Raw genomic sequence first — 24785 nt, 5'->3', positions numbered from 1 at the left:
AGTGTTGTTCCTATACTGCCCCACACACCTACCCCACAGTGCCCCATGGACACCCCCAGCCCCACAACCCCTGTGCACACACCCCACAGTGCCCTACAGACACCCCCAGCCCCATAACCCCTGTGCACACACCCCACACTGCCCTACAGACACCCCCAGCCCCATAACCCCTGTGCACACACCCTATAGTGCCCTACAATAGCTGCCATACACATAACCCACACAGCTCCATAGCCCTGTGCAGATATCCCACACAGCCCCATAGCCCCATACAGATACCCCCACGCAGCCCCATAGCCCCATACATGTATCCCACACAGCCCCATAGCCCCATACACATACCCCACACAGCCCCATAGCCCCATACACATACCCCACACAGCCCCATACAGATACCCCCACACAGCCCCATAGCCCCATACAGATATCCCACACAGCCCTATAGCCCCATACACGTATCCCACACAGCCCCATAGCCCCATACACATACCCCACACAGCCCCATAGCCCCATACGCATACCCCACACAGCCCCATAGCCCCATACACGTATCCCACACAGCCCCATACCCATGATGCAGATATCCCACCCCTGCCCCATACCCCCTATGCACATATCCCACACAGCCCCATAGCCCCATACAGATACCCCCACACAGCCCCATAGCCCCATACAGATACCCCACACAGCCCCATAGCCCCATACAAAAATCCTACACAGCCCCATACAGACATCCCACCCCTGCCTGATAGCCCCATAGATACCCCACACAACCCAATAGCGCCATGCAGATACCCCAAACAGCCCCATGCAATATCCCACACAGCCCCACAGCCCCATACAGATATCCCACACAGCCCCATAACCCCGTGCAGATATCCCACACAGCCCCATAGCCCCACGCAGATATCCCACACAGCCCCATACAGATATCCTACACAGCCCCATATCCACGATACAGACACCCCACACAGCCCCATACCCACGATGCACATACCCCTCCCAGCCCCGCACTCCCATCGTACACCCGTGCCCGTACACCGCACGTACCCCCGGGCCCCGCCGGCCGCCGGCTCCGCTGGTAGCGGCACCGGGACCGGCGCCGGGACCCGGCCCGGCTCCGCCGCCGCCCGTCGCCATGGCCGCCCCTGGCCCCGCCCCATAGCCCGCCCGCCAATGGCAGCGCGGGGCCGGCGGGGCTCAGCCAATGGGAGGCGGGGAAAGGGCGCGCCCCTCTGCCGCGCATGCGGGAAAGGACCGCGGGATGGGACTGGAGAGCGGGACGGGGTAGGACAGAACGGCGGGATAGGACCATGGATTGAAATAGAAGTCTTTTCGAGCCATAAGCTCTTGGTGGTCTATTTCACACCCAAGATAGCTCAGCTACTTTTGGAGGCCTAAAATCAGCTGGATAGCTTGTGTTGCAGTGTTGGAAACAAAAATGTTTAATAAAAGGCAAAATAATAAACTCTTTACAGAGAAAAACCAAGCCAGGTGCGAGAGGTTCTTGCTCCTGGTAAAACACTCAACAAAAAACATTAGTTTGTTTGTTCTCTTATTTTTCTAGTAAATTGCTCAGGTGGGACTTTTTGGCTCCTATCCCAGTGGCTGTCCTTAAGTTTGAGGTGAAGTCCCCCAGGATTATGAAATGCCTCTTTCACATAATCGAGTGAAACTTCTGAGCTTCTTTCCTTTTTAAGGGGACAGAGGATAGTTTTGTCACTCCATCAACAGGGGGCACATTCCTGTATGTCACCCTTTCTATACATCTAAAAAGAAAGAGAAAGGAACAGGAACTGAAAAAGGCTTACAATGGATGAAACAGTGGGATGGGATGGGACTGTGGGACACAACACGGCTCTTGCCCTGAGCCCACTGTGCAGAAACAAATTCCTGTTTTCCAAAAAAATTCCCCTCTTCTAGGAGGAAAGTAACAGAATTAAGGTATTTCCCTTCTCCTCCCACTTGCTTCTGTTGGTTTATTTTCTTTCCCAAACCCGTGCCTGGGCCAGAGCTGAGTGGAAAACAGGGACAGTATCTACCCCAGAACAGATCCCCTTCCTGGTGAGGACACCACCCTTGCAAACAGGAGCCCCCATCCCACACCTGAAGCTTTGGACATGATTTCAGGGAAATGCCTCCTCCCCAAAGCTGTGCATACAGGAACCATGCTCTCCACACAGCTCCTGCTCTTCCCCTCCCAGAGCCACTTGCTTGGGAAGGCTCTGGACATGAGTTTTGCAGACTAAATAACAATTTAGAAGCTCCTACGAGCACATTTGTGGTTTGTTCCTTGTTTTTCCCTACAAAAGCAACAGGAAATGACCACACAAGGCACTGGTACCACATGAGTCAAACCAGTTTCTCCTTTATTAGGCCCAACTCCATAGCACTTCCACTGTGACTCAATAAAGGAAGAAGTTATGTCAAGTAAGATTTAAAGTTTGTGTCTCCAAGTGACAGTGTACAATCTGTGCCATCAGCAGAACGCTTGAGTGATCCACCTGGCATAGAAAATAACAGGGGAAAAATTAAAAAAAAACATTAAAGAAGCAGCCTAGAAGCTCCACAAAGTTTCCATGAGGTCCCAAATGAGTTATTTCCATCCCTTTTACCTTCAAAGCCTTGTTTAAGCATGTTAATGTGGTAATGCACTCCCAGCACAGCTGATTCAGGACCCCAGGGCAAGGAGGAGGAAAAGGACTTAAAATATCCAGAATCAAGCACTATTTGCAGCACTCTGACACACAGCATCTCTATTCTTGGCATAATATTCAAAAAAAGAATATGACACTGGTCCTCTCCTGAGGAAACTGAGTTAAGAGGCTTCACTTCCATGAGGATTTTTATTTAGGGCTTTATTTTAGTCTGGGATTAGGGCACATTAGGTCTTGCCTATGCTGTCTTTGCCACGGGGTTTGGTGTACAGGACTCCCATGCCAAGAGCCTGGGAAGCAACACCAAATCTTACCAACAAGGTTTATGCTTTGTCCAGGCCCAGCTCCTCTGGAGTGGAGATTCCAAGTTCACTCAAAGTTGGTCTAAGCTCCTGGATAACGTAAGGATAGATTTCCTTGTGGGGTCCTGCCTTGTCCTGAAAAAAAAACCCCAAAAAACAAAGAATGGAGTTACTTCAAAACACACATTTCCAAAGCCTCCCACTTCTGCCTGTGGCAGAGCAGAGCTCCTCTAGGGCTGAAATAAAAGTCCTGGCTTCTCTGAACTCCCTGGCCAGGCTGGACTCAGGTTTCAAGGAGCTGGTTTCAGGTGATCCCCAAGAGAGCTTTCTGAGCTACTTCTCTCAGTCCTCCAAGAAACCAGCAAGCTTTGTGCTCACCATGGAGCCACTGATGGCAGTTTCCCTTTGCAGCAGGGAGAACTGCCCTGTTGGCAGGCTCTGGCCATAGGAACAGGGCAGTCCCACCCACCTTTACAACCTCCAGGATGCGCACAGCGCTGGCAAAGTCATTTAACCGTCTGCAGGCCCGCAGAGCCGCGTCGATGATCTTGGGCTCCGGGACCAGGTCGTAGCCCACCAGTGTGTTGATGCCTGTGGGGACAAGGGAACACCAAGGGGAACTTGGAACCAGCTTGTCACCATCTCAAAAGGAGCCCCTTGCTGTCTGCTCCCTTCCTCTCTGACAGAAAAACTCAGCACCTCGTCAGGCAGGTGCTGCTGGAAGGATCCCTCTGGCTGCAATTATCTGCCATGAAATCACATTTTTAAGGCATAATGGGCCTTAAAAGATTAATTCTCCCACTGTATTGGTCCTATACTGCCCCACACACCTACCCCATACTGCCCCACACACCTACCTGGTCCTATTCCCCCTGTGCACACACCCCACACTGCCCTACAGATACCCTCAGCCCTATACCATCCCATAAATGGGGTAAGTTTAATAAAACTCGGCAACTCCACAGCAAAAAACTCCACACAAAAAGTCTGCAGGGAGTTATGGCTGAGCCATTAGCCAAAGTGCAAAGAAAAGTGAACATAGCAGAGCTCAAACACACTGTCCTTGGAGCAAATACTACTGTCCCTCCCATCCAGATGTTAAAATCATGGAATCATGGAATGGTTTGGGTTGAAAGAACCTCAGAGATCATCACGTCCACCATTCTATCATGGGCAGGTGTCACAGGCATGTTTTATGAAAAATCCTTTTGTTAAGATTTTTTCTCCTGAGAAGCTGAGAGGCCTCAGGAATAAAATGTAAACAATAATTATCTGCTGCTGTGGAATGCAACAGGTGCATCTGTGATTGGTCTCATGTGCTTGTTCTTAATTAATGGCCAATCACAGTCCAGCTGTCTCAGACTCTCTGGTCAGTCATAAGATTTTATTATCGTTGCATTCCTTTCTATTCCTTGCTAGCCTTCTGATGAAATCCTTTCTTCTATTCTTTTAGTATAGTTTTAGTATATCACTTTCTTTTAATATAATATATATCATAAAATAACAAATCAACCTTCTGAAACATAAAGTCAAGATTCTCATCTCTTCCCTCATTTTAAGACTCCTACAAACCTCACCACAGGCAGGGACACCTTCCACTAGACCAGGTCACTCCAAGCCCTGGCCTTGGACACTTCCAGGGATGGGGAATCCACAAAACACCAATTAAAGTTGTTATTTCTGGTTAGAAAACTTCAGGTTATGCTTCCCTGGTGTCCAGCTTACCTTTCCTGAGCTCCCAGGCATCGATATCTGGCTTGTTGAAATACGTCACCCAGCGAGCATCGAATTCTTCATCTGACTCTTGTGACCCCCCGTGAGAGTAGCAGCGGGCAGGAAGCACAGCTGGATGCAGGAAAAAAGGAACAAACTTGGAGCAAAAGGAACAGAACACTGCTTCAGTCCTGACCAAGAGGCCAGCAGCCATCAAATATGGATTGCCCTTGTTACAGTGAGTTGTGGATGAACCCTGGGTGGATGTAACTTATTAAATATCTTATTTAATATCGTGGTTGATGTTGTAGCAAAGTGTCTGCTTTTTTCCATATCAAAGTGTTCCCAGAGCATTGGTCAGAGCAGGGCAAAGACACACAAAAACCTACTCTGAAGAGGTTTTCTGGCATTCCTTTTTCTGTAAAATACAGGAATTCTCCCTCTTCCCACAGCCAAGTGAGACTGAGAAGCTGTAACACGCACATTCCTCACCGACAAAATTCCATGCAATTCCTAGAGAGGCTCTCAAAAGCAAAGGGAGGAGAGATATTCCTTCCAACAGAAGGGCTAGAGGAGGAAAAAAACTATCACAAGATATCTATCCAAGAGAAAAACTTGGAAAAAATATTGCATTAATATTTGATAACTAATCACAAAAGCAGATTGTATGCCAATGCACAAATTAGTCAGACAGGATCATTTTTTCTTCACTCAGCACTATCACAAATTTTGGTTTTTTTGGATGAACCTGTGGTTTTTTACCCCACAAAGGTTGGAAGAGTTTTCTAAGGGAACTACAAGCCTGGTGCTTCCTTTCCCCACAGCTAATCTCACTCCACTAATATTTGCAGAGAGGTCACTCACCAGATACGACCTTGGAGCTCAAAGCTCTGCTCCACACAAGACAAATTTAGCTCCTGACTTTTTCTTTCTTAACCCAGCATGAACCACTCACAGCGATCAGCTACAGGGTTTTATTTAAAAACAAAACAAAAAAACCCAACACCACAACAGGGCTGTATTTTTGCTGATGTATTTCTCTTTGGTTTCATTAATGGCAGCTTAATTAGCAGGCAATTTGTTTTTTTAACAGAATTTAACCTGGTCCAACATTTCAGCTGCAATGCTGGTTTATGCAATGGAAGCATGAAAATAGCTTTATTTATTTTAGCTATTAAAAGTAAACAACAGGCCAAGACAGAACTAAAATGCTCTTTTGGTTCCTTGTAGGGAAATTCCCCGTCCTTTCCCCAAGCTCCAAAGGAGACCTTTGACCCTGCTCTTTGCAATAAATCACCTGCACAGCTGAGCTCAGAGCAAGAGCAGGGCTCTGGAAATGCTCCTGCTCCCAGGACACTGCTGGAAACCCTCCAGGTTTCTGCTGGTTGAAGGAGAATCCTTATTTTTCTCACACAGAAAAAAAAAAAAATTCCTGCAGAAAACCGGCAAATCTCAGCTGGAGAAAAGCCTAAATTGAAGCACTCAAATACCATTTTTAAGTCAAAATCTGAAGTCTTTCCTCAACAAAAACATTCCCTGGATCCAGGAGGCAAATACAGACTATAAGAATTAAAGCTCTGCCTTTCCAGGGTGTGTTTCTCAATTGCTGCTATGTTTCTTTTCCACATTAATGTTTATTTCTGTACCTGCAGAGTCCCTGTGGCCTGAGTTTCAGCAGGGTCCATCAAGGTCACTGTCACACACATGACGTTTGTGTGATAGCCAACCTATCCAGGCAGAGATCCCCAGCTAAAAGAAAATCCAAAAGGCAAGCACCATTGCTTTAAAGTGAACTTAACAGGAATTAAGCCTAAAATTACCTAATATGACACAAAAACACGTTAAAGCTTCTCTGTGAGGGCCAGAATTGGGCAGTTTTCTCCAGCAATGAGCACATGTGCAGAAAAACATTAATTTACTGAAAATCTGAGAACGAGGAGCCCAGGGGAGGTTTTGCAGCCACAGAACCCCTCTGCAAAAGGGTGGCAGCAGTGTTAAGTGGGGTGTTTGAAACACAAGAGCTTGGAAAAGAAGAACGCAGAGCCTCCTGGAAACAAGGCCCAGGAGCAGCCGGGGTTCGGCAGCTCAAAGGAACAGCGAGCAAAGATTTTAGTGGATTTAAAATAACAAAAGATCAAAGGTGATGAGCAGCACCTAAGAAATCCTGTGCTTATTATTTAAAAAGACGCAGTGACAAGTTCCCTACGGCAGTCGTTGAACTCACACGTGCCGCAGCAGAGGCACACACAAGTCTCCGAGCATTACTAGTGTCTGCTAATTAGGTATTAATTGCGATGAAGAGGTTAATTAGTTATTAATTGCGAGACACAAGCAGTGCATTCTCTGCAGCCTCCGTCCTCCAGCCCTGCCACCCTGGCCACCATCACAGAACGCTGCCTGGGGCTGGGCCTCCTACTCTCCCTATTAGCTGGGGCGTTAATATAATAAATATAATTAAATGGGGTGTTAATTAGGAGGGTGAGGGCTGGCGCGGAGCTGCCGCGGAGCCAGGGCTGGCCGGCGCCCCGGTGTTGCGGAGGTCACCGCCGCCCTCCATCAATGTCACCTTGGCGGGGGGCGCAGGGAAAGCGCCGCCGCCCCTCGCCGCAGCCCCCGGGCGGTGCTCGGTGCCCGCTGAGGCGGTGGCGGCGGGGGAGTCCCGGTGGCGGCGGCCGGAGCGGCGGGGGCGGCCCGCGCTAGGCCGCGGGGTCACCGCAAGGACGCGCCGGGCCGCGCGGCCTCGCTCCCCGCCGCACCGGGAACCCGGGCGCCAACCGCGGCGGCAGGGACGGAGACGAGTGCGGCCGCTCACCTGCTGGGCCGGCGGGCCGGCGGACGGCGGCGCGGAGGCCGGAGACGGCGCAGCGGCGGAGGAGAGAGGCGCTGGCGGCCAGCATGGCGGCGGGCTGTGAAGGGGGGAGACAGCACCGGCAACCGGGGGCGCGCGCCGCTGGCTCCCGCACCGCACCGGGAAGGAGGGACGGAGGTGAGGCCCGGGGGGGGCCGCTGAGGCGGGTACGGCGGCGCGGCGGGGACGGAGCGGGCGCGTGGAAGGGCGGGAGGCCGCGGGGACGGGCTGGGGGCGCGGCGGGGACGGACAGGAGGCGCGGCGGGGTGGGACCGCCGCCATCTTGGGGCGGGGCTGTCCGCCATTTTGTGCGTGAGGGGGGCGGTCGTCGGGGTCCCTCTGGTCGCCGAGGCGGTTTTCAGGAATGTTTGAGCTCGTTTATCAGGGGTTTGCGCTGCTGCTGTCCCCATTTAGCTGAGTCCGCGCAGTCTCCCCGGCCCTGTCAATGGACAGCCGCCGCACTCGGTCCCTGTGAGGGGAGTGGGCTCAGACCGGCTCAGCTGCCAGCTCCGGTTCTCTGAGGGTGTTCCTGTCCCCTCACCGGGGACTGCTCCCCTCAGCCGCCATCGCATCGGCCCGGGCACGAAATCGCTCCAAAACTCGTCCCTGGGGCTGTGCCTTAGCAGTGCTGCACAAAACCACAAAACTATCGTGATTATTCCACTCACTATGTCCCCCGGTGTCGTCACCCTGTTTTAATTTTTTTTTTCAGTAATTTTTTATTATTTTCTCATGTAGGAAGCCATCAGGCAGCAAAGCAATGAGGGTAAGATCCCCAGTGCTGCCTCTGTGATTGGAAACTACCTGACTATGAAATCCATTAAAAACATCTTGTGAATTAACAAAATAAGGAGAAATAAGTGGTTTTTATTCTTTTTTTTCCCTTGCTCAGAGAAATGTGAGGTGGCAGCAGTGGAGGTGAAGGGCTGTTAGTGTTTAACTGTGCGGCTCTCAGTCTTCAGGCTCTGATCAGGGTGTTTACAGAGGGATTTATTAATTACAGGGTTTGAAATTAATTTTATTAGTGATTTTTGATGCATTTGGGGTAGGTGCCTGTACCCAGTGTTACTGTGTGGGGTGGAGGGTTGATCCTGAATGAGGTCGGCACTGGAGAAAGGAACTGGGAAGAACTGGGTGGGACAGAGCCCAAAGCTTTACCATCCCCAAACCCAACAAAAAATGATCATTAACATAAAAAACCAGTTGGAAATTAACGTTCGAGTGAAAGGAATCAATCTGCAGTAGGACAGATAAGCATGAGCCTCTGGCCCGAGGAGCAGCTGCCTGCTGAGGGAGATAACAAGGTCACCGCCTCACAAAACAGACCCTGCTTCCTCCTCTTCCTCCTCCTCTCCTTTCATTCCTGCTCCCAGCCAAGCAAGCCCTTGACAAAGAGAGAACGCTGACTGTCCCTGTAGAGCGGGAGTGAGGCAGGGAGATAAGGCAGCTGCAGCCAGAGAATCCCTCACATGAGGATTTTGGGAAGGGTTTGCTCCTAATACCGATTAATTCATCCTGCAGTGCTGCTGGGCAGAGGGAACCAGGTGGATCAGGGCTTGGCATCCCATAACTTGTCCCCCAAATCTCCCCTGTCCCCACTGGAACTGGGGCTTTGCCAGGTGCTGCTGTGCCGGCACAGGAGACCCCAGTCCCATTCTTTCAAGGGACAGAGTTTGGCTGGGATCCCCTTGTTGTGAGCTGGCAGCAGCCTTCACTGTGCTGATCCATGTCACAGCCAGCAGCCAAGATGATCCCCCCATTTTCCCATAGACATATCTCAACTATTTCTAAAGAGCTTTTATTTTCCATTCATTTCTCTTTACCCCAAGGAAGTAGCAGGGATTTTGCTCCGAAGCACTTGGCAGCCAAGGCACGACCCCAAAACCTCCTCATCCTGTGCTGGGCACTGCATCCAGTCACAATAACCCCCTACCCAACATCCCACTGCCCCCAGCTCCCCACAGCATGGTTTCCCCCCACTCCAGACCAGAATATCCAATGTGGGTTGTTTTATTTCCTTGTGCTGTCCCACAGGCAGGCAGCACAGTGCAGTGCTCGGCTCTGAGGGTGCAGGAGGGAGCACCCCCTGTGCTTGTTTTTTTGGGATGAATCACAGTCTCACAGGATGCTGAGCCTGGCATTAATAACTCCAACAGCTCCGCAGCAGCGGGTTTGATAATGAAGGTTTTATTCCAACAAGCTTGGGGCAAACCCATCTCTCCTGATGGATGAGGCGTTGCAGTGGGGAGCGGTGGTGGTGGTCCAGGCACCCCTCGGCTGCTCTGGCTCCCTGGGAGTCACTGCAGGATGTGGCTGGTGGTCACAGTGTCCCTGGGTGGCTGAATCAGAGGTCACCAGCTCTCCCCCCCACATGCTCACCTGCTTCAATCCATAACCAAGACATGATGGGTTTAACCCTCACGCCAAATCTGGGGACCCCCATCCACAGGGGTCAAGGAGCAGCAAGTGGGGACAGGTCAGGGGGAGCCTGCAGCCCACCAGTGACCCCAGAATGAGTGGATATTCCTGCCTCCATACCTGGCAGGTGGGGTGGGAGGCACTGGGGTCAGGGGTCCTGCTGGCCAGCGGTGGTCCCCGTGCCCCTGGGGCTGTCAGACTCCTGTACCTGCAGCTTCTTGGGCAGCAGCTCCTCGCAGGGAGGCGGCAGCGGCCGCTTCAGCCCCTTGCTGGAGGATCCCAATGTGTCTTCTCCTGCCTCGTGCCGGGGCTCGGGGGGCTGGTATCCGCTCTGGTTGGGATCCAGGGGGTCCCGGGAGAGCAGGATGCAGATGGAGGGGACATTCTTGTGGACAGTCAGGTTCTGTGCAGGTCCATCAAGCGGCGGGTCCTGGCTCTCCCAGACCTCCAGCACGGTCTTGTAGCGTACCTTGGTGACCTGGTGGAGCCCTCCCAGCTTGCGCTTCATGATCTCCACGCAGGTGATGGTCTTGGTGACCGCCCTGCCGCAGCCGCTGAACACGATCTGCCGCCTGCCCTTCAGCTCCATCTGGGCCATGGCGAAGTTCATCAGGTTCCTGATCTTGCTGCCCTCCTTCACTTTCATCTCCACCACGTCTGGGGGCAGATCTGGGAAGGGTAATGGCATCTCCTCCTCCGAGGTCCTCACCTTTCGGAAGTTCTCCATCCTGGACTGGGCAAGGGGCTTGGCTCTCTCTCCTTCAGCAGCCATCCTTCACCTCTTCCCGGTGGATGCACGCAGGCTCCTAGCCCCCCACGGCCATAGCAGGGCTGACCTCGCTGCCCTCCAGCCCAGCCCTGCGTGCTGCAGCCACCAGCCCCTTCTCCTCGGCTCTCCAGGGGCTGGCAGCGGGCTCGGTGGCAGTGCCAGAGGCTGTCTCCTGTGGGAGACAGGGCTGCAGGATCCTCTGGGTGCTCCCAGTTGTTCCCAGCAGAGATAACAGCCGGCTCCAGCTCTCGGTGATGCTTGGGCTCCTCCGCTCCCACTGCAGCACTCGCTTCTGCTGCTCTTTGCTTCATTCTGGACTTCAGCAGCCCCCAGAGCTGTTCTGTGTAATTAGCAGATCCTCCCCCTCTCCCTCCCCTTCCTCCCCTCCTCCTCCTCCTCCTCCCCTGCTCAGCCGCCCATCCCAGCACCCAGTTCCTGCCTTCATCCCTGCCAGGCAGAGGATCTCGGGTCTCTGTCCCAGAACAGAGAAGGGAAGGAGGGGAGGGTGGAAGGCAGAGGGAGAAGCTCACTCTTGCCTTCATAATGTTCCCAAAGTCCTGCCCCCTTAAAGAGAACCTGGTCCCTTCTCTCGGCGCTCGCTCCTCTCAAGGACACCCTGTGCTAACTGCAAATGTCACCCTGCCTGCCCTGCAGCATTCCCAGAGGGATGCGGAATCCCAGCCACGCTGTGGCCAGGGATGGCACAAAGATGCAGCAGGTACTTCGGGAAGTACTTTGGAGTCTGAGCTCGACCCTTAGAAGCCATGAGAGAAGCCACTGGAACCCGCAGCCAGGAGAAAGCCTGGCAGATGGCATCGAGTGGGAATCGAGTGTGCCAGGGCTCTGCTCCCCCCAGCACCCTGCAGCCTCAGCCCCGGCTCTGCCGGCAGGGAAACCTCTCAATTCCCAAAGCTCCGGGGAGCAGATGCCGTGGCAGAGCTGGTTTTCACGGGCAATTTCTCTCCCTCTCCCCTGCTCCTCCTCCTTCCCCATCCCTGTCCCTCATTCACCTCCCAACGTGGAGCTGCCCACTCTGGGCTCACCATTACATGTACTGGCAACAAACCCCAGAAAATCCCTGTTACAGGCCAGGAGATGTCCCCTTCCTGCCCCCAATCCCTTCCCGGAGCAGAGGCGACGTCCCTGCCCCAGGCTGGCCCTGTGCCCGCCCCTGTCACCTGCCTGTCCCCTCCCGCCCCGCTGGCCGGGAGGATCATTGCACAGTGGAAAGACATGTGAGTATTGACTTGCAGTCAAATCTTATCGGCCTCTGGAGGCCCCTGGATTGGTTTCATTCTTAGCAGGGCTTGAAAAAAATAAATAAATATATAAATAAATCGATCCCATGTCCGTGGAGGTGAAGGCAGGATGTGGCTGTCACCTCCTATCCGGGGAGATGAGGATGCCACATCCCTGTGGTCCCCAAAGAAGCTTTCTGTGGATCCCACTGCCTGAATGGGGGTGGATTTAGGACACCCCCCCCCCGATCCAAACACTGGATTGGGGTCTGGGTGGGTCTGTGGGTGGGATGAGATGGGATCCTCCATCCACAAGAAGTGTGCAGGAAAACCCCTGTAGCATTGTTTCCCAATCCGTCTAACCCTCCCTGAGGCTCCTTGGGCACACAGAGGGAAACTGAGGCAGGGCAGGCAACACTCCCAGGCTCACCCCCAGCACCAGATCCAGGCTTTGAGCATTCCCAACTCCCTTCTGGTGCTCTGCAGTAGTGAGCAAACCTATTCCCTGTGCTCCCACCGTGAATTCCTCACCGCTATGAGACAAAACAATGACATTTCTCCATCTTTCCATTTGACAACAATTCATGGAATCTGCAGAAGGCACTTGGTTCCTTCCTTGGGCAGGCAGGGATGAATTAAACCCATCAGGGAAAGCCCTGCCTTCAAAATGTGCTAAACCCCTGAGGAAATAATGGGGAAGGATTTTAGGGACTGAGAAATCCCTCAGGGTCACTATCCAGGTAGCCTGGGAGGGTTGCATGGACACGGAGGGCTGACAGCTCCAGGGCTCTGGGCAAGCCACGTGAGTCCCTGGTGCTGGCTGAAGCATCCAGCCCTTCTTTCCTGGCCCAGAACCAGCTCCTGCCTCCCGTGGCCCATTTTCCATGGCACTGTGGCGCTTCCCCACCATCAAATGATGGAAGCAGCAGCAGCTTCTCCCCCCCTCCATCACTAATTGCTGCTTAATGAACTCTGCCTATCACAGCCTCCGAAATGGAGGAGGGAGAGGTGCAATCACAGCAAGGCTTCCAGAGGGTGCATTCCCCCCAAGGCCAAGGCTGTGCTGGGAGCAGGGAGGGCATTAATGACAGGGGTTTATTTTCCCTCTGCAGCGCTTAAAATGTAAATGAAATTCATTATTAGCAACTCCGTTGCTAATTACCATCTGAAGCTATTCATTAGCCTGTCAGCTTATTTGTTGGAGGACAACAGAGTGGATGGGTTACTCCAAGCCAAGGAATAGCTGAAATGAGCTCAGTGGGGTGGGAGAGGAAAAGCAGGGATGGGGGACAAAGGCACAGACAGCTCCAGCCATGGGGGGTCAGGGAAACAAAAGCTGGGAATGAGAATGAGGAGTCCTTTTTAAAATGGAGAAGAAGAAAATGGGAAAGGCAGGAGTGATGAAAAAAAATAAGAGTAAAGGAATTACACACTGAGTATTGTCCATCTGTCCTTCTTGAGCAGCCACTGTGGTTACAGTAGGACCCACCCCCAGGGAGTGGTTTCTGCTTCCCCTTTCCCATTACAGTTTCTCTCTGAGCATTCCAGTGCCATCCCAACCCCATGCCAGAGGATTTCCAAATTCCTGTGAGACCCTCTTGCCTGGTCCCAACCCCACAGGAGGTGTGAGCTTGGAAGAGCCAAGAGGAGAGCTGGTGGCGTCAAGAATGGAGAGGACTGCTGGACACAGCACAGAGCCCAGACAAACCTGGGAAAATGGGGAAAAAACCCCCAGAAACATATTCCTAACAGAGATCAGGGCATCTGGAGAGGAGCAGTAACCTGAGCCCCTGTCCTCCACCTGCCCTCTCCATATTTTCTTTCATGCAAGGTGGCCGTGCTTGGGAAGAGGACGGAAAGTGGGAGCATCCGATACAAGGAAAGTCTGGGTGCCATCGCCCATCTCTGCGTCACATCGGCACGGCTCAGGTCTCAGCCTCTCATCACGTTGCACTCAGCAGCAGGCTGATGCCAGCGTGGATTGTCACCCTGGCAAAAGGGGTGCAGAGGGACCTCCAGGATGGCACAGCTGCAGGGATGCCCTGTCCCCATCCCAATCAGGGTCCTGGAGCTGCTGCTTCCCAGGAGCAGCACCCTGAGGATGCACCCCAGGGTGCAGGGCTGTGCCAAGATGCCAGAGGAACCCTTGGAGCATCCTGGGGTGGCACCAGCTCTGTGCTGAGGTCTTATCCCTACCGTAAGCAGAAAATTACAGAGCTCAAGATAATCCTCATTTTGAATAGCCCGACAGTAAAAGAAAAGGGAAAAATCCCTTTCATAAGACAAATCCCTTTGCAGAGCTCCAGCATGATAAGCAGAGGGATGTTTTAAGGACCCTGAGGGCATTAATAAACCTGAATGTTCCTCACCAACCCCACCTGGCCCCCCAATTCCGCCCCACCCATGGCCCAGGAGCTCTTTTTACGCCCAACCCAGGGGTCTCAGTCCTAGTGTCAGCTATGTCAGGACTGGTCTCTGGGTCAGCTGCAGCTGCTCTGGACTCCAACAGACTGACCCTAAACTGGACCTGTGGATTGATTTCCTTGGTTTTGAACCTGTTTTCTTGCTGGGAATTTGCTGCTTGATCCAGCCTTTTCTTTGGCCCTGCCCTTCCTCCCCAGCCTGCCCTGCTTAGGGAGTGTGGGATGGGCAGGGAGGCTTTTCCCCCTGTTATCCTTTGGCTCTCCAGGCATTCATTCCCTGGGAAGGAGGGGAGCACACATCCATTTGATTCCTGAATATCCCTGACTGGAAAATCTGCTGGCAAACAGGAATGTGGTAGTGCCAAGGGCAAGGATCAGCTCTGTAGGTGACCATTCCCAAAGCCTCAGTGGCATGGGAAGGTGCTGAGGCAGCAGAGATGCAGGTGGGGAGGAAATTTAGGTGTCAGAAAGCTTGGAGAGAAAGCAATAAAGGACAAGAATCCAGCCCCAAATCTCCAGTGTGCTCAGTGCCCAGAGGCAGAGCCAGAGCAGCTCTCCAAGGCACTGAGCATCCCCAGTGCTTGGCAGGAGTGGGAATCCATGATCCCATCACTGCCCCCTTTCCTTCCCTGCTGCTGGGGTCCCTGCTCTCTGAGGGGATCAGCTCAGGCTCCAAGACCCAGAGAGGGCTCAGAGCGGACAGCTGGGCCCCCTGCTATGGGGTCATCTGTGGCACGCTGGTTTTCCTGCTTCCCTCTATTTTACCATCTGTGAAGAAGGCATTCTCCCTGATTCTGCCAGGTTTCCTTCCTTGCATCCCCACAGCAACGCTGTTCCCCTGCTGAAGGGGTTTGGCCACCAGGGCTCACTGGTGGAAAGAGATTTTGCTGCTTCCTTGCCCAGCTGTTCTCATCTCCCCCTGGTGGGATGTTGTCCTTGCTGCCCCTCTGTGACCCTAGAGGCTGGACCCCGGGAAGGGAGGATGATTTAGCTGTCAAATAAAGCCATTTTCACATTTCACTGATATTCTCACAAGCTCTAAGGCAGGAGGGCCAAGTGGTGTGCGCTGAGAACAAGGGACACAGCCTGTGGTATAAATCCCAAATCTCAGACTGATTTGGGATTTATATCCCTGTCCTGTCTATAAATCAGTCCAGTACCTTCCCCTGCCCTCCACATTCCCAACCTTGGCATCACTGGCAAAAGCAATTAACATGTCCTCTGCCCTTCATGCAAGCCATTCATTAATTACTGCTCCCAGAATGAAGCACATCAGGGTATGGATATGGAGTACCCCAAAACTGGCCCTGCTGGGGGGAGCTGCTGGTTTCCCATTGCCTCCTGGATAGAGGGAGCCTGTGTGCCCTGCCAGGGGCTGTCCCCAAGAGCCCCTGCCCTTCTGAGGGTGGTCTTCTACCCACACAGTGCTTGCCATACCCTGGGTAGGGGTCACCGCACCCCTGCCCCACAGAGCCCACATCCCTATAAAGCCTCCCTAGCCCCATAGACTACTCTCAGCCCTATAGAGCTCCCATTCCTGTAAAGCTTACCAGGCTCCATAGAACACTCCCAGCCCCATGGAGCCCCCAGCCCCATGGAGCTCCCAGCCCTATAAAATCCCCTAAGCTCCACAGAGCACTCCTGGCCTCATGGAGCCCCTCAAATCCCATAGAGTATTCCCAGCCTCATGGAGCCCCTAGCCCTATAGAGCCCCCAAATCCCCATAGAGCACTCCCAGCCCTATAGAACCCCCAGTCCTATGGAGCCCTCCAAGCACCACAGAGCACTCACAGCCCCATGGAGCCCCCCCAAACCCCATAGAGCACTCTCAGCCCCATGGAGCCCCCCAAGCCCCACAGAGCATTCCCAGCCCCATGGAGCCCCCCAAACCCAACACAGCACTCCCAGCCCCATGGAACCGCCAGCCCTATAGACCCCCCCATAAAGGCCCCGCCCCCTTCCCTCGGCCCCGCCCTTTCCCCATGGCCCCGCCCCTCCATCCGGCGGCATCAGGACCCTGGACAGCGGCGGGCGCTCTCGCGAGATCCCGGCGCTGCCCATAGGCCGGGTGGCGGCGGCGCCGCAGTCTCGCGAGAGCGCGGTCGCTGCGGCAGGAGCAGCACCGGGCGGGCGGGCGGCCGCCGCCACCCGCCGGGGACCGGAGGGGACGGGACGGGTCACGCCACGTGGTGAGTCCCGGGAGTGTGGAGAGGGGAAACGCCTCGGTGTGAGGGCGCTGGATGCTCCCCCGCGAGGGGGCTGACCGCCCTTTGCACCGACCTCCCGCTCTGCATCCGCTTGCGGGGGGAGATGCGCGGCGTGGGGACAGCCGCGGTGACCCTGCACACGCGTGGGTGCACCGGGGGCCGAGCGGGGCTTGGGCCGCCCTTCTCCCCGATGCAGGCCGCCGCTGGGAGGCTGCGCCGGCTGTGAGGTGGGGATGCGTGGGGCACGCAGCCCTTCACGCGTGGAAACGCAGGGGCAGCGATGCCGAGCCCTGCCTGCCCTCCCCAAACGCGCCCCGCGCATCAGAGCGGTTTCTCCTCGGTGCCATCCCCTGTGCGATCCCCCGTCCTTTTTCCATCCGCTCCACCATATTCCTCATTTTCCATAAAACCCCACCCGATGTATCGCTGTGGCGGTGCTTTCCCCCGCGGTGGCGGGGCCGGGGGGTGCCGGGCCGTGTGTCCCCGCTCCCGCCACACGTGGGTAGGGGCGGCCGGGCGGGCGGACGTCACCGCGCCCGAGGAGCTCGTATTTATAGCACCGGCGGGATGGATGGATGGAAGCATCCATCCGGGGGCTGCCGGCGGATGTCGGGCACGGCGAGCCCTGGGGGGTGTCAATAGACCCTAGAGAGAGCCCCCCAAATCCCCCCGGGAGCCCCAGGTACGAACAGCCGCGACCCCGTGTCCTGGGAAATGTGTTGGTCGCTGCCTGGATAGCTGGGAAAGGGCAAAACCTGCAGGCAGGTGGGGATACGCCATCTTCACCCTTCTCTTTAAAACCTTAGGTATTATTTTTTCGCTTTAATTCGCCGTAATTTTCACATCTGGCACAGAGCTAAGCGTGGAATGGTCTGGGATGGTCCTGGGATGTTGAGCTCCCCCCCTTTCTCACCTGCATGCTTTGGAATGAGGTGCCAAATGACATGAGTAATTGTTAAGCCAGGCACTCAAGTGACTCATTAGTGACAATCGCCACTGATTTATTTTTTTTTTCCAGCTGGTTTCTCTGCTCTGATTTTCTGCTCCCTTTTTGGCCTTGTTTTTGGCTTGGGCTTGCAGAGATGGCAGCTATGAGGCAGCCAGGTAGCACCCTGTGCTGGAATTCAGCAAAAAACAACAATACTACATTTTTTTAAAGAATTATTTTGGGAGCAGGTCATGAACTTTAAGGTTTCAAACTGCCCACAACCACCTCCTTTCCCTGCTGCCCTACCTGGCCCTCTCCTGGATGTAGGTCAGTTGGGAGTGGGAGGCCCCACATCACTGGATCCTCTCGTAATCTTCTGCCTTAACTGGCACATAAGCCTGAGCCAGAGGAGCCAGGATTTATCACGCTGCCAGCCAGGTGCCAGCCTGCATGTGTGATAGTCCAGAGTGTCACACAAGTGAAGCCAACTGCTGTCCTTGAGTTGTTTGGGAATGGGGGGGAAGGTGAAGGCTTTTGCAGACGTCCCTGACCACTTCAATCAAGCTTTTTTTCTCTCATTCTCCAGCTTTGCTAAAGCTCCCACGTTTTTCCCAAGTATTTTTCCCTGAGGAGCAGAGAGGCTGAGCGTGTGCCAGCATGGCAGGTACGGGGGGTTCTGGAGATCATTGTGGCCTCTACTGGCCATAATGTCACCTTGTTGGTCACCAGTGGGGTGGTGGGTGTCCATGGCTGCAGGATCTGTGTGCCCAGTGAGGGCTGAATTTGATCCTTTAGGGTGGGTTGGTGTAAAATCTTAACTCCTGTGTAAAATCTGACTGTTCTTGGGGTTATTTAGGAAGCCTCTTGTTTTTTGTTCAGCCTGACACCAGTGAAACTTTTCCTTGCAGAAAAAGTGAACAACTTCCCTCCCCTGCCCAAGTTCATCCCCCTGAAGCCATGTTTCTACCAGGACTTCGATGCGGAGATCCCGCCGCAGCACCGGACCATGGCCAAGCGGCTTTACTACCTCTGGATGCGTGAGTGGCCCCGTGGGAATGGCTCCAGTGGGATCTGTTTGCCTCTCCAAAGGCTGCTCCTCTGGGAGCTGCCAGCTGAAAGGGCAGGGCAAGGTCAGGAGAAGCCCTTCTCCCTCTCCAGGCCTTGGTGTCTCCTGTTAAAAGTCAGGAATGAGAGGTGGGCTGCAGCATCCCATGGATCCCAGCTCTTCCAGCTTCCAGGATGGAGCTGTGCAGCTGGCTCGGTGTCCCAGGGTCACTGGTGGTGCTGTTGATGTCCTGCTGTAAGGAGGAGACAGCTCAGACTGGAGGGCTGGTGTGCCTGCTCCCCAAAACGTGGAGCTGGAGGCTTCCCGGAGCTTGCCCGTTCCTCTTGCATGCCTCTGTGTGCCGTGCTGTGCTAACAGAGCTGTCACCAGCTTCCAGCTCTTCCAGCTATCCTGGATCTCTCTTCTTCTCCAAACATGGCCAGGGAACAGAGCCAGAGGGACAGGTCACACCCCAGCATAGGTGGAAACGTGCACAGCTCAGGGCAAGTTGGCACCAGCATTTAATTTCTTTCTAGAACTCAGTTCCTTATCAGGCATTTCCCCTGAACTTTGGAAGCACCATTGCCCAGGGAGTGCCGTGTGCTTTAGGGGCAGGTTAGGAAGAGCTGAGCTAACACCACAGAGGTTGTGGTGTGTACCTGCTTCTGCCATGGCACCAGGCTGGCAGCCATGGGGCGGTGTCCCATCAGGAGGGTGACCCTGGGGTGGCTTCATCATGTCAGGAGGGTTTGCTTGTTTAAGGCATAGGAGGAAAAAAGCTGTGCTTCCCTTGGGGGTGTTCAGTTCCCTCCCCATCCCAAACAGGATGTTCTTCCTCTTAATGTAGCAGAGATTGGTCCTTGCTCCTGAGCATTAGAGCCAGTCACTGTCCCTTGGGTTTTGCCTCTGGAGCTCCTCTCTGGGTCATTTTCTCCCCAGCAGCCCCTCAGACACTCAGCACAGCGTGGCTGGAAGGTCCCTCATGTCCTTTGGGGCAGCTGAGCTCCTTGCCTTGCCAGCTGCAGCTCTCAGGCAGGCGGTGGTGGGAGGGCTCTCGTTCTCGTCGAAATAATGAATCATTCTCCCAACTCGGAGGCGTCAGAATGCAGCTGAGCCCTCTCTGCTTTGTCCTGTGTCTGCTGAGCTGGGACTCATAGTCAGAGCCCTTGTGTGGCCTGATCCCAAGCAGGGGTGGGCGAGGGAAATGTGTCACCCCCTGAACTGGAGAGGCAGGGTCAGGAGTTCAGGATTTTGGCTCTCAGCGGTGCTCGGGGAGCTCCTGCACAAGCTCCTTCAGCAAAGATGTATCTGGAGCAAGCAAAAAACTTCACCACAATTTTCCTCCTTCTGTTAGTGGAAATGTGTCCTGGCTCAATAGGAGTGGGAGGATGCGACTCCTGCCGATCTTCAGAGCCCAGGAACTGCTTAGGGAATGAACTCTGAGTGATACATTGATTTTCCTCCTGTTACACTCAGCTGAGGCCTGACCCCCCTCCGCCCAGCCAGCCTGGGAATGTGCTCCCAGCTTAATTTAAGGGAAGTTCAGCTAGGACACAACTCTGAGGCCACATCCCTGGGGTCGGGGTCCTTGGTGTCTCAGTGCCACCCTTGCATCCGTGCTACTCTGCTCTGTGTGTGTGTGTGTGTTTGCAGTGAACAGCATCACCCTGGCGGTGAATCTCGTGGGCTGCCTCGCGTGGCTCATTGGAGGCGGCGGAGCTGTAAATTTTGGACTGGCAATTCTCTGGCTCATTCTCTTTACGCCCTGCTCCTATGTCTGCTGGTTTAGACCTATTTACAAAGCTTTCAAGTAAGTGGTTGCACCTGAGCCTGGCTTCTTTCTGCATTGTTTTCCTTCATAAACGGTCAGTGTTTAGCTTGGGGCGTTGCCTGACTAACTGGGGGAATTCCTTTCTGTGCAGCCCTTTAGCTTTACTTTCTAACCTTCAAAACCAGAGTGTTTGGGATTTCCTGGGGGCCAAATCCCCCATCAGGTGATGTAAGGACACTTTCCTTGTGCCTCTGTGCAGTGGTGGGGGACAGTGGTGAGGATGCAGCTGGGGTGCCACTTTCCCTCTCATCCCTGAGACATCTCTTATATTTTTCCACAAATCCTCGAGGTGTTTGTACAGATTACCCATGGTGCTGAGGTCAGTCCCCAGATCTGGAGAACTAGGGGTGTATTTATTCCCCATGTGGGGTGGTGTGAGCTGAGAGTCGTGTCCCAGCAGAGATGTCCTCAAGCCATGTCCCAACACAGATGTCCTCAAGCCCAGCTGACTGAGCCATAGGGAAGGTCTGGTGGCTTTCCCAGGTGCCCCTTGGCCACCTCCAGCCTCTTGCAGTTTCTCCTTTGCCTTTAATTTTTCTTTCCATCACCTTCCTGCTAAACCACAGCCAGGTCTGATATGTTGAAGCATCTCCCTTCCCTTGGAGTGCAATGGGGATGGAGGTGCAGGAGTGACTGAACCTTCTCTTGCAGGACAGACAGTTCCTTCAGCTTCATGGCCTTCTTCTTCACCTTCATGGCCCAGCTGGTGATCAGCATTATCCAGGCAGTGGGGATCCCTGGATGGGGGGTCTGGTAAGGAAAATGCTGCTCTGTTGGGTACAAGGGTGGTCACTGTGGTGTTTTAGCTTCCTTACTGGTTCTCTCCTTAGTGAAGATGGTTTGAGGAGCTGGGAGGGCTGCTGACAGTCTGGGAGAGCTGGTGAATGAACCAATTGTTTCCATCTCCTTGCAGTGGCTGGATTGCAGCGATTTCCTTCTTTGGGACCAATGTGGGCTCGGCTGTGGTGATGCTGATCCCCACCATGCTCTTCACAGCCATGGCAGTCTTCTCCTTCATCGCTCTCACCATGGTATGGCAGGAAGAACAGCGGTTCCACGTGCCTTTGGGTGGCCCTCCCGCCATCTTGGGAGCTCCGTGCCGGCCGCAGGCGCTCGGATTTTTCTGGATTTTCCTTGCAGGTGCACAAATTTTACCGGGGCAGCGGCGGGAGCTTCAGCAAAGCGCAGGAGGAGTGGACCACGGGGGCCTGGAAGAACCCCCACGTGCAGCAGGCGGCGCAGAACGCGGCCATGGGGGCGGCGCAGGGCGCCATGATGCAGCACGAGACGCAGTACTCGGCCACCCCCAACTACACCTACTCCAACGAGATGTGAGCAGCAGCGGGACTCTGTCCTCGGGAGGAAGAGCTGGGGGGGGAAAAAAAGGGAGGAGGAAGCCTGAGCCTGAGTTTCTGCAGCTGTCTCAGCAAGTCAGAGTGTACCATAATGGTGGTTCTTTTCCCGTCTTTGTAACAAGATCCTTTGGGATTTTTTTTTCTTTCTTTTTTTTTTTTTTTTTTCCCTGTTTTTCTTGTCTTGAGCTCTTCTTTTCTCCTTTCTTTTTCGTTCTGAAGAGGCCGTGAGTTGACCTGCAGGGCTCTTGTTGTGCGTGGTAGTCAGTGTCCGTTCACGTGTCTTCTTTTTCCCTGTGGAATAGTGTATGGTGATGGTTTTTTAATTACTGTGGTGATAGGTGTATGTTAGAACCTCATCAGCCAAAAGCCCCCCCATGTCCCCAAAAAGGGAAAAAGAGCAACCAGCACCCATCTTCCCTCTTGGAATAAGCCCCAGACCTTGGGTTTTTGACGTGTGTGAGTTTTCTCTTTCAGTTGGTAGTGTCCAGCCACTTGCCACTGTCTCAGCAAGGGCAAGCAATCCTGGGAATTCTCCTTTTTTTCTTTTGCTTTTTAACTAGCAGGTGGCTGGCTGATTTAGGATTTAAAAAAAAAAAAAGGAAAAAAAAAAGGGAAAAAAATATAAGAAACCCTCAATCCTGCTGTTGATATGCTGGAAGCCAAGAGATTCCTAATCTACACCCTGGCTCAGGATCTACAACTTCTCTCAGTGTGTGGTGTTGTGAGTAGTTTACACTTCAACGTGGAGGACCAGTGTGTGTGCGTGCACGTGTGTGTGTGTTGGGAAGCAAGGACAGGTTTTCCCTGTGGGCTACAACCATCCCATTCCAGATTCTGCATCCTGAGTCTGTTCTTTTGAAAGGCTTCTGTTCTGAAAAGCAGCTGTAAAAGCCACAGAGCGTTCCTCAGAGGACTGACACTTGGGCAAGGCTGCGGGTCAAATCTTGCCACCCCGAATCCCAGCACATCCAAGCAGTCTCCCTGCTCATGGAAATAGCCAGGCCAAGGTTTGTCCCCGTTAGCTTTAGAGGTTTGTGCTAATTTAAGTCTCTTAAGGAAACCTCCAGGCTGGAGGGAAGGACTCCTGCTCACTTGCACTCCTGAAAAGCATGGTGAGTGAGATGTGGCCCTGTGTTTTCCTGGTGCAGAAATCCCTGTCAGGCCTGAATCCCCGCCCAATTTGGGGATGTTTGACATTAAATAATGATCCTGCACCCTAGCAGGAGGCAGCTGAGCTCAGACCAACACTTCTTGGGGAAGGTGACTGGCACACCCTGGAAAAGATTATGAGTGGGAACATAAATGGGATGGATGCTGCAGGGCAGGAGTAGGAAAAGCTACTTCTCTGAGATGCTTTTCAACTCTAAATGCACTTTAAATAAGCCAAATTTTTCTCCAAGTCCTCGAAAAGCAGCCCAAACAGAATCCAATCCAGCACTGTGGCTCCAGTATTTCCTGCCTGGCACAGGGAAGGACCTCAGTGTGCCACCAGCCAGGACTGTGCGAGTCCCCAGCCCCATATCTGTCCCCTCCAGTGATGCTTGGATGTGACCCCTACCCCTGAGAATCACCCCAAAAAGGACCTTCTCTTCTCCAGCAAAGCACACCAAGACTAGTTTCCTTTTTAAGGGTGTCACTCCAGTCATTCTGCAATAGGCAGTCGTCTCTTGACCAGACTAAAATGCAGCTACTGATAAAATGCCTGTCTCTGTGTGTGTGTGTGTGTGTGTGTGTGTATATATTTATGTATAAAATGTCAGGAGAAAAGTAATCCTTTGCTAAGCCTATTATGTACTTAATCAGGTTTAAATATTGTGCAATCCATTTCTAGCTCGCCTAAAACTTACTCTGCCAAACCACGTGCTCTGTCATCCGTGTCTGAGAAATGATGGATTAAGTGACTTCACCTCTTGCATTGACAATAAGATGCATCAATAATAACTGTAACGAGCTGTAACTAACAGACATTGCTTCAGCACCTAACCCTCCTCTCCGATGTGTCTCCTGAGTGTGTGAGTGCTGAAACGTGGCCCCCGTGGCTCCAGCTTGGTGGGAAACTTGACCCCTCGTTCTCACCTCGGTTATTTGTAAGCTGTCCCTGCTCCAGATGGGGCTGATGTGGGTGTGATCAAAGTGTGGTGCTCCTGAAGCCCACAGGGTGGGAGAGATGGGCTGTTCGTGCTGCTGAGCAAGAGGCTTCTCATAGAACACACCTGGGCTTATCCTGAGGTGTCCCTGTCACCTTCCACGTCCTGCAGAGCACAGCTCTCTCTGCCTCTTGCTGGCCTTGCTGCTTGTTCATAGCCAATATCAGAGGGATGTCCAAATAAGTGCTGCTTTTGAGCTGGATCTGCACAGGGCTGGGCACCACGGGCTGCCCCAGATCTGTCGTGCCCACAGAATCATGGATGTTTTGGGTGGGAAGGGACCTTACAGCTCCTCCAGCAGCGACACCTTCCACTGTCCCAGGCTGCTCCAAGCCCCGTCCAGCCTGGCCCTGGACACTTCAGGGATCCATGGGCAGCCACAGGGCACCCTCTGCCAGGGCACAATTCCTTCCCAGTATCCCACCCAACCCTGCCCTCTGGCATGGGAAGCCATTCCCCTCATCCTGTCTGTGCATCAGACAATGAACACTCGGTCCTTTAATCCACTTTCCCCTGCCAGCTCTGTGTGGCTGCCCTGAATCCCATAGGAAAGGTTTCACTCCTGATCTCTAGCACTTGCCAAGCTCAGATATCACCTCTTTCACTTGAGGGGCCCTCAGACCCTGTCCTCTACCCCGTTCCCCACACGCCTTCTACACCGAGTTTCTTTGGCTTTTGTTCCATTCCAAAACCGAGCCACAGTCCCAGTTAAGACTGCTTCCTGAGCAGCCTGAAGCCACCCGCTTGCCCTTGGCGAGATCCGCCGCGTGGGCACCACTGGGACACAGAGTGGCACAGAACCCTCCCGGGTGGCAGCACAGCCGCCATAAATCGGGACGGGGCCGTGAGGGGCCGCCATGACACCCCTTCCTCCCGCTGGCCGCGCGCGCTGTCCGCACCAATC

At 53.7% G+C, this 24785-nt stretch overlaps 3 protein-coding genes across 3 annotated transcripts; 1 reads left to right on the top strand and 2 right to left on the bottom strand.

Moving 5' to 3' along the window:
* Nucleotides 1-2348: 2348 nt before the first annotated feature.
* Nucleotides 2349-7742, bottom strand: LOC128935035 (cytochrome c oxidase subunit 5A, mitochondrial). The gene is made up of 5 exons (XM_054273013.1): nt 7485-7742; nt 4685-4804; nt 3429-3550; nt 2972-3094; nt 2349-2504 (listed from the first exon to the last, which is right to left on the bottom strand). Exons 1-4 carry the CDS (start codon nt 7567-7569, stop codon nt 2981-2983), a joined length of 441 nt encoding a protein of 146 aa, XP_054128988.1. The 5' UTR covers nt 7570-7742; the 3' UTR covers nt 2349-2504; nt 2972-2980.
* Nucleotides 7743-9500: 1758 nt separating this feature from the next.
* RPP25 (ribonuclease P and MRP subunit p25) lies at nt 9501-11052 on the bottom strand. Its single transcript, XM_054273009.1, has one exon. The coding sequence runs from the start codon at nt 10708-10710 to the stop codon at nt 10087-10089; it is 624 nt and encodes a 207-aa protein (XP_054128984.1). The 5' UTR covers nt 10711-11052; the 3' UTR covers nt 9501-10086.
* Nucleotides 11053-16466: 5414 nt separating this feature from the next.
* SCAMP5 (secretory carrier membrane protein 5) lies at nt 16467-23002 on the top strand. Its single transcript, XM_054273005.1, has 7 exons — nt 16467-16557; nt 18090-18167; nt 18412-18540; nt 20202-20358; nt 21031-21132; nt 21293-21410; nt 21520-23002. The coding sequence occupies exons 2-7, from the start codon at nt 18161-18163 to the stop codon at nt 21712-21714; spliced, it is 708 nt and encodes a 235-aa protein (XP_054128980.1). The 5' UTR covers nt 16467-16557; nt 18090-18160; the 3' UTR covers nt 21715-23002.
* The last annotated feature ends 1783 nt before the right edge of the window (nt 23003-24785 follow it).

Source organism: Melozone crissalis, unplaced genomic scaffold (genome assembly GCF_028551555.1).
Source record: "Melozone crissalis strain CALT ecotype California unplaced genomic scaffold, PUWL_Pcris_2 ptg000014l_1, whole genome shotgun sequence".
Lineage (NCBI taxonomy): Eukaryota > Metazoa > Chordata > Aves > Passeriformes > Passerellidae > Melozone > Melozone crissalis.
Note: the sequence above shows the minus strand (reverse complement) of the source record. Positions and strands in the feature narration are given on the sequence as shown.

Coding starts and splice junctions, on each gene's coding strand:
- RPP25 (XM_054273009.1), bottom strand. CDS start 10,710: ATGGCTGCTGAAGGAGAGAGAGCCAAGCCCCTTGCCCAGTCCAGGATG.
- LOC128935035 (XM_054273013.1), bottom strand. CDS start 7,569: ATGCTGGCCGCCAGCGCCTCTCTCCTCCGCCGCTGCGCCGTCTCCGGC. Junction 4,805..7,484: donor CCGGCCCGCCGGCCCAGCAG/GTGAGCGGCCGC, acceptor TCCTGCATCCAG/CTGTGCTTCCTGCCCGCTGC. Junction 3,095..3,428: donor GCATCCTGGAGGTTGTAAAG/GTGGGTGGGACT, acceptor TTTTTTTTTCAG/GACAAGGCAGGACCCCACAA.
- SCAMP5 (XM_054273005.1), top strand. Junction 18,541..20,201: donor GCTTTACTACCTCTGGATGC/GTGAGTGGCCCC, acceptor GTGTGTTTGCAG/TGAACAGCATCACCCTGGCG. Junction 21,411..21,519: donor CCTTCATCGCTCTCACCATG/GTATGGCAGGAA, acceptor TTTTCCTTGCAG/GTGCACAAATTTTACCGGGG.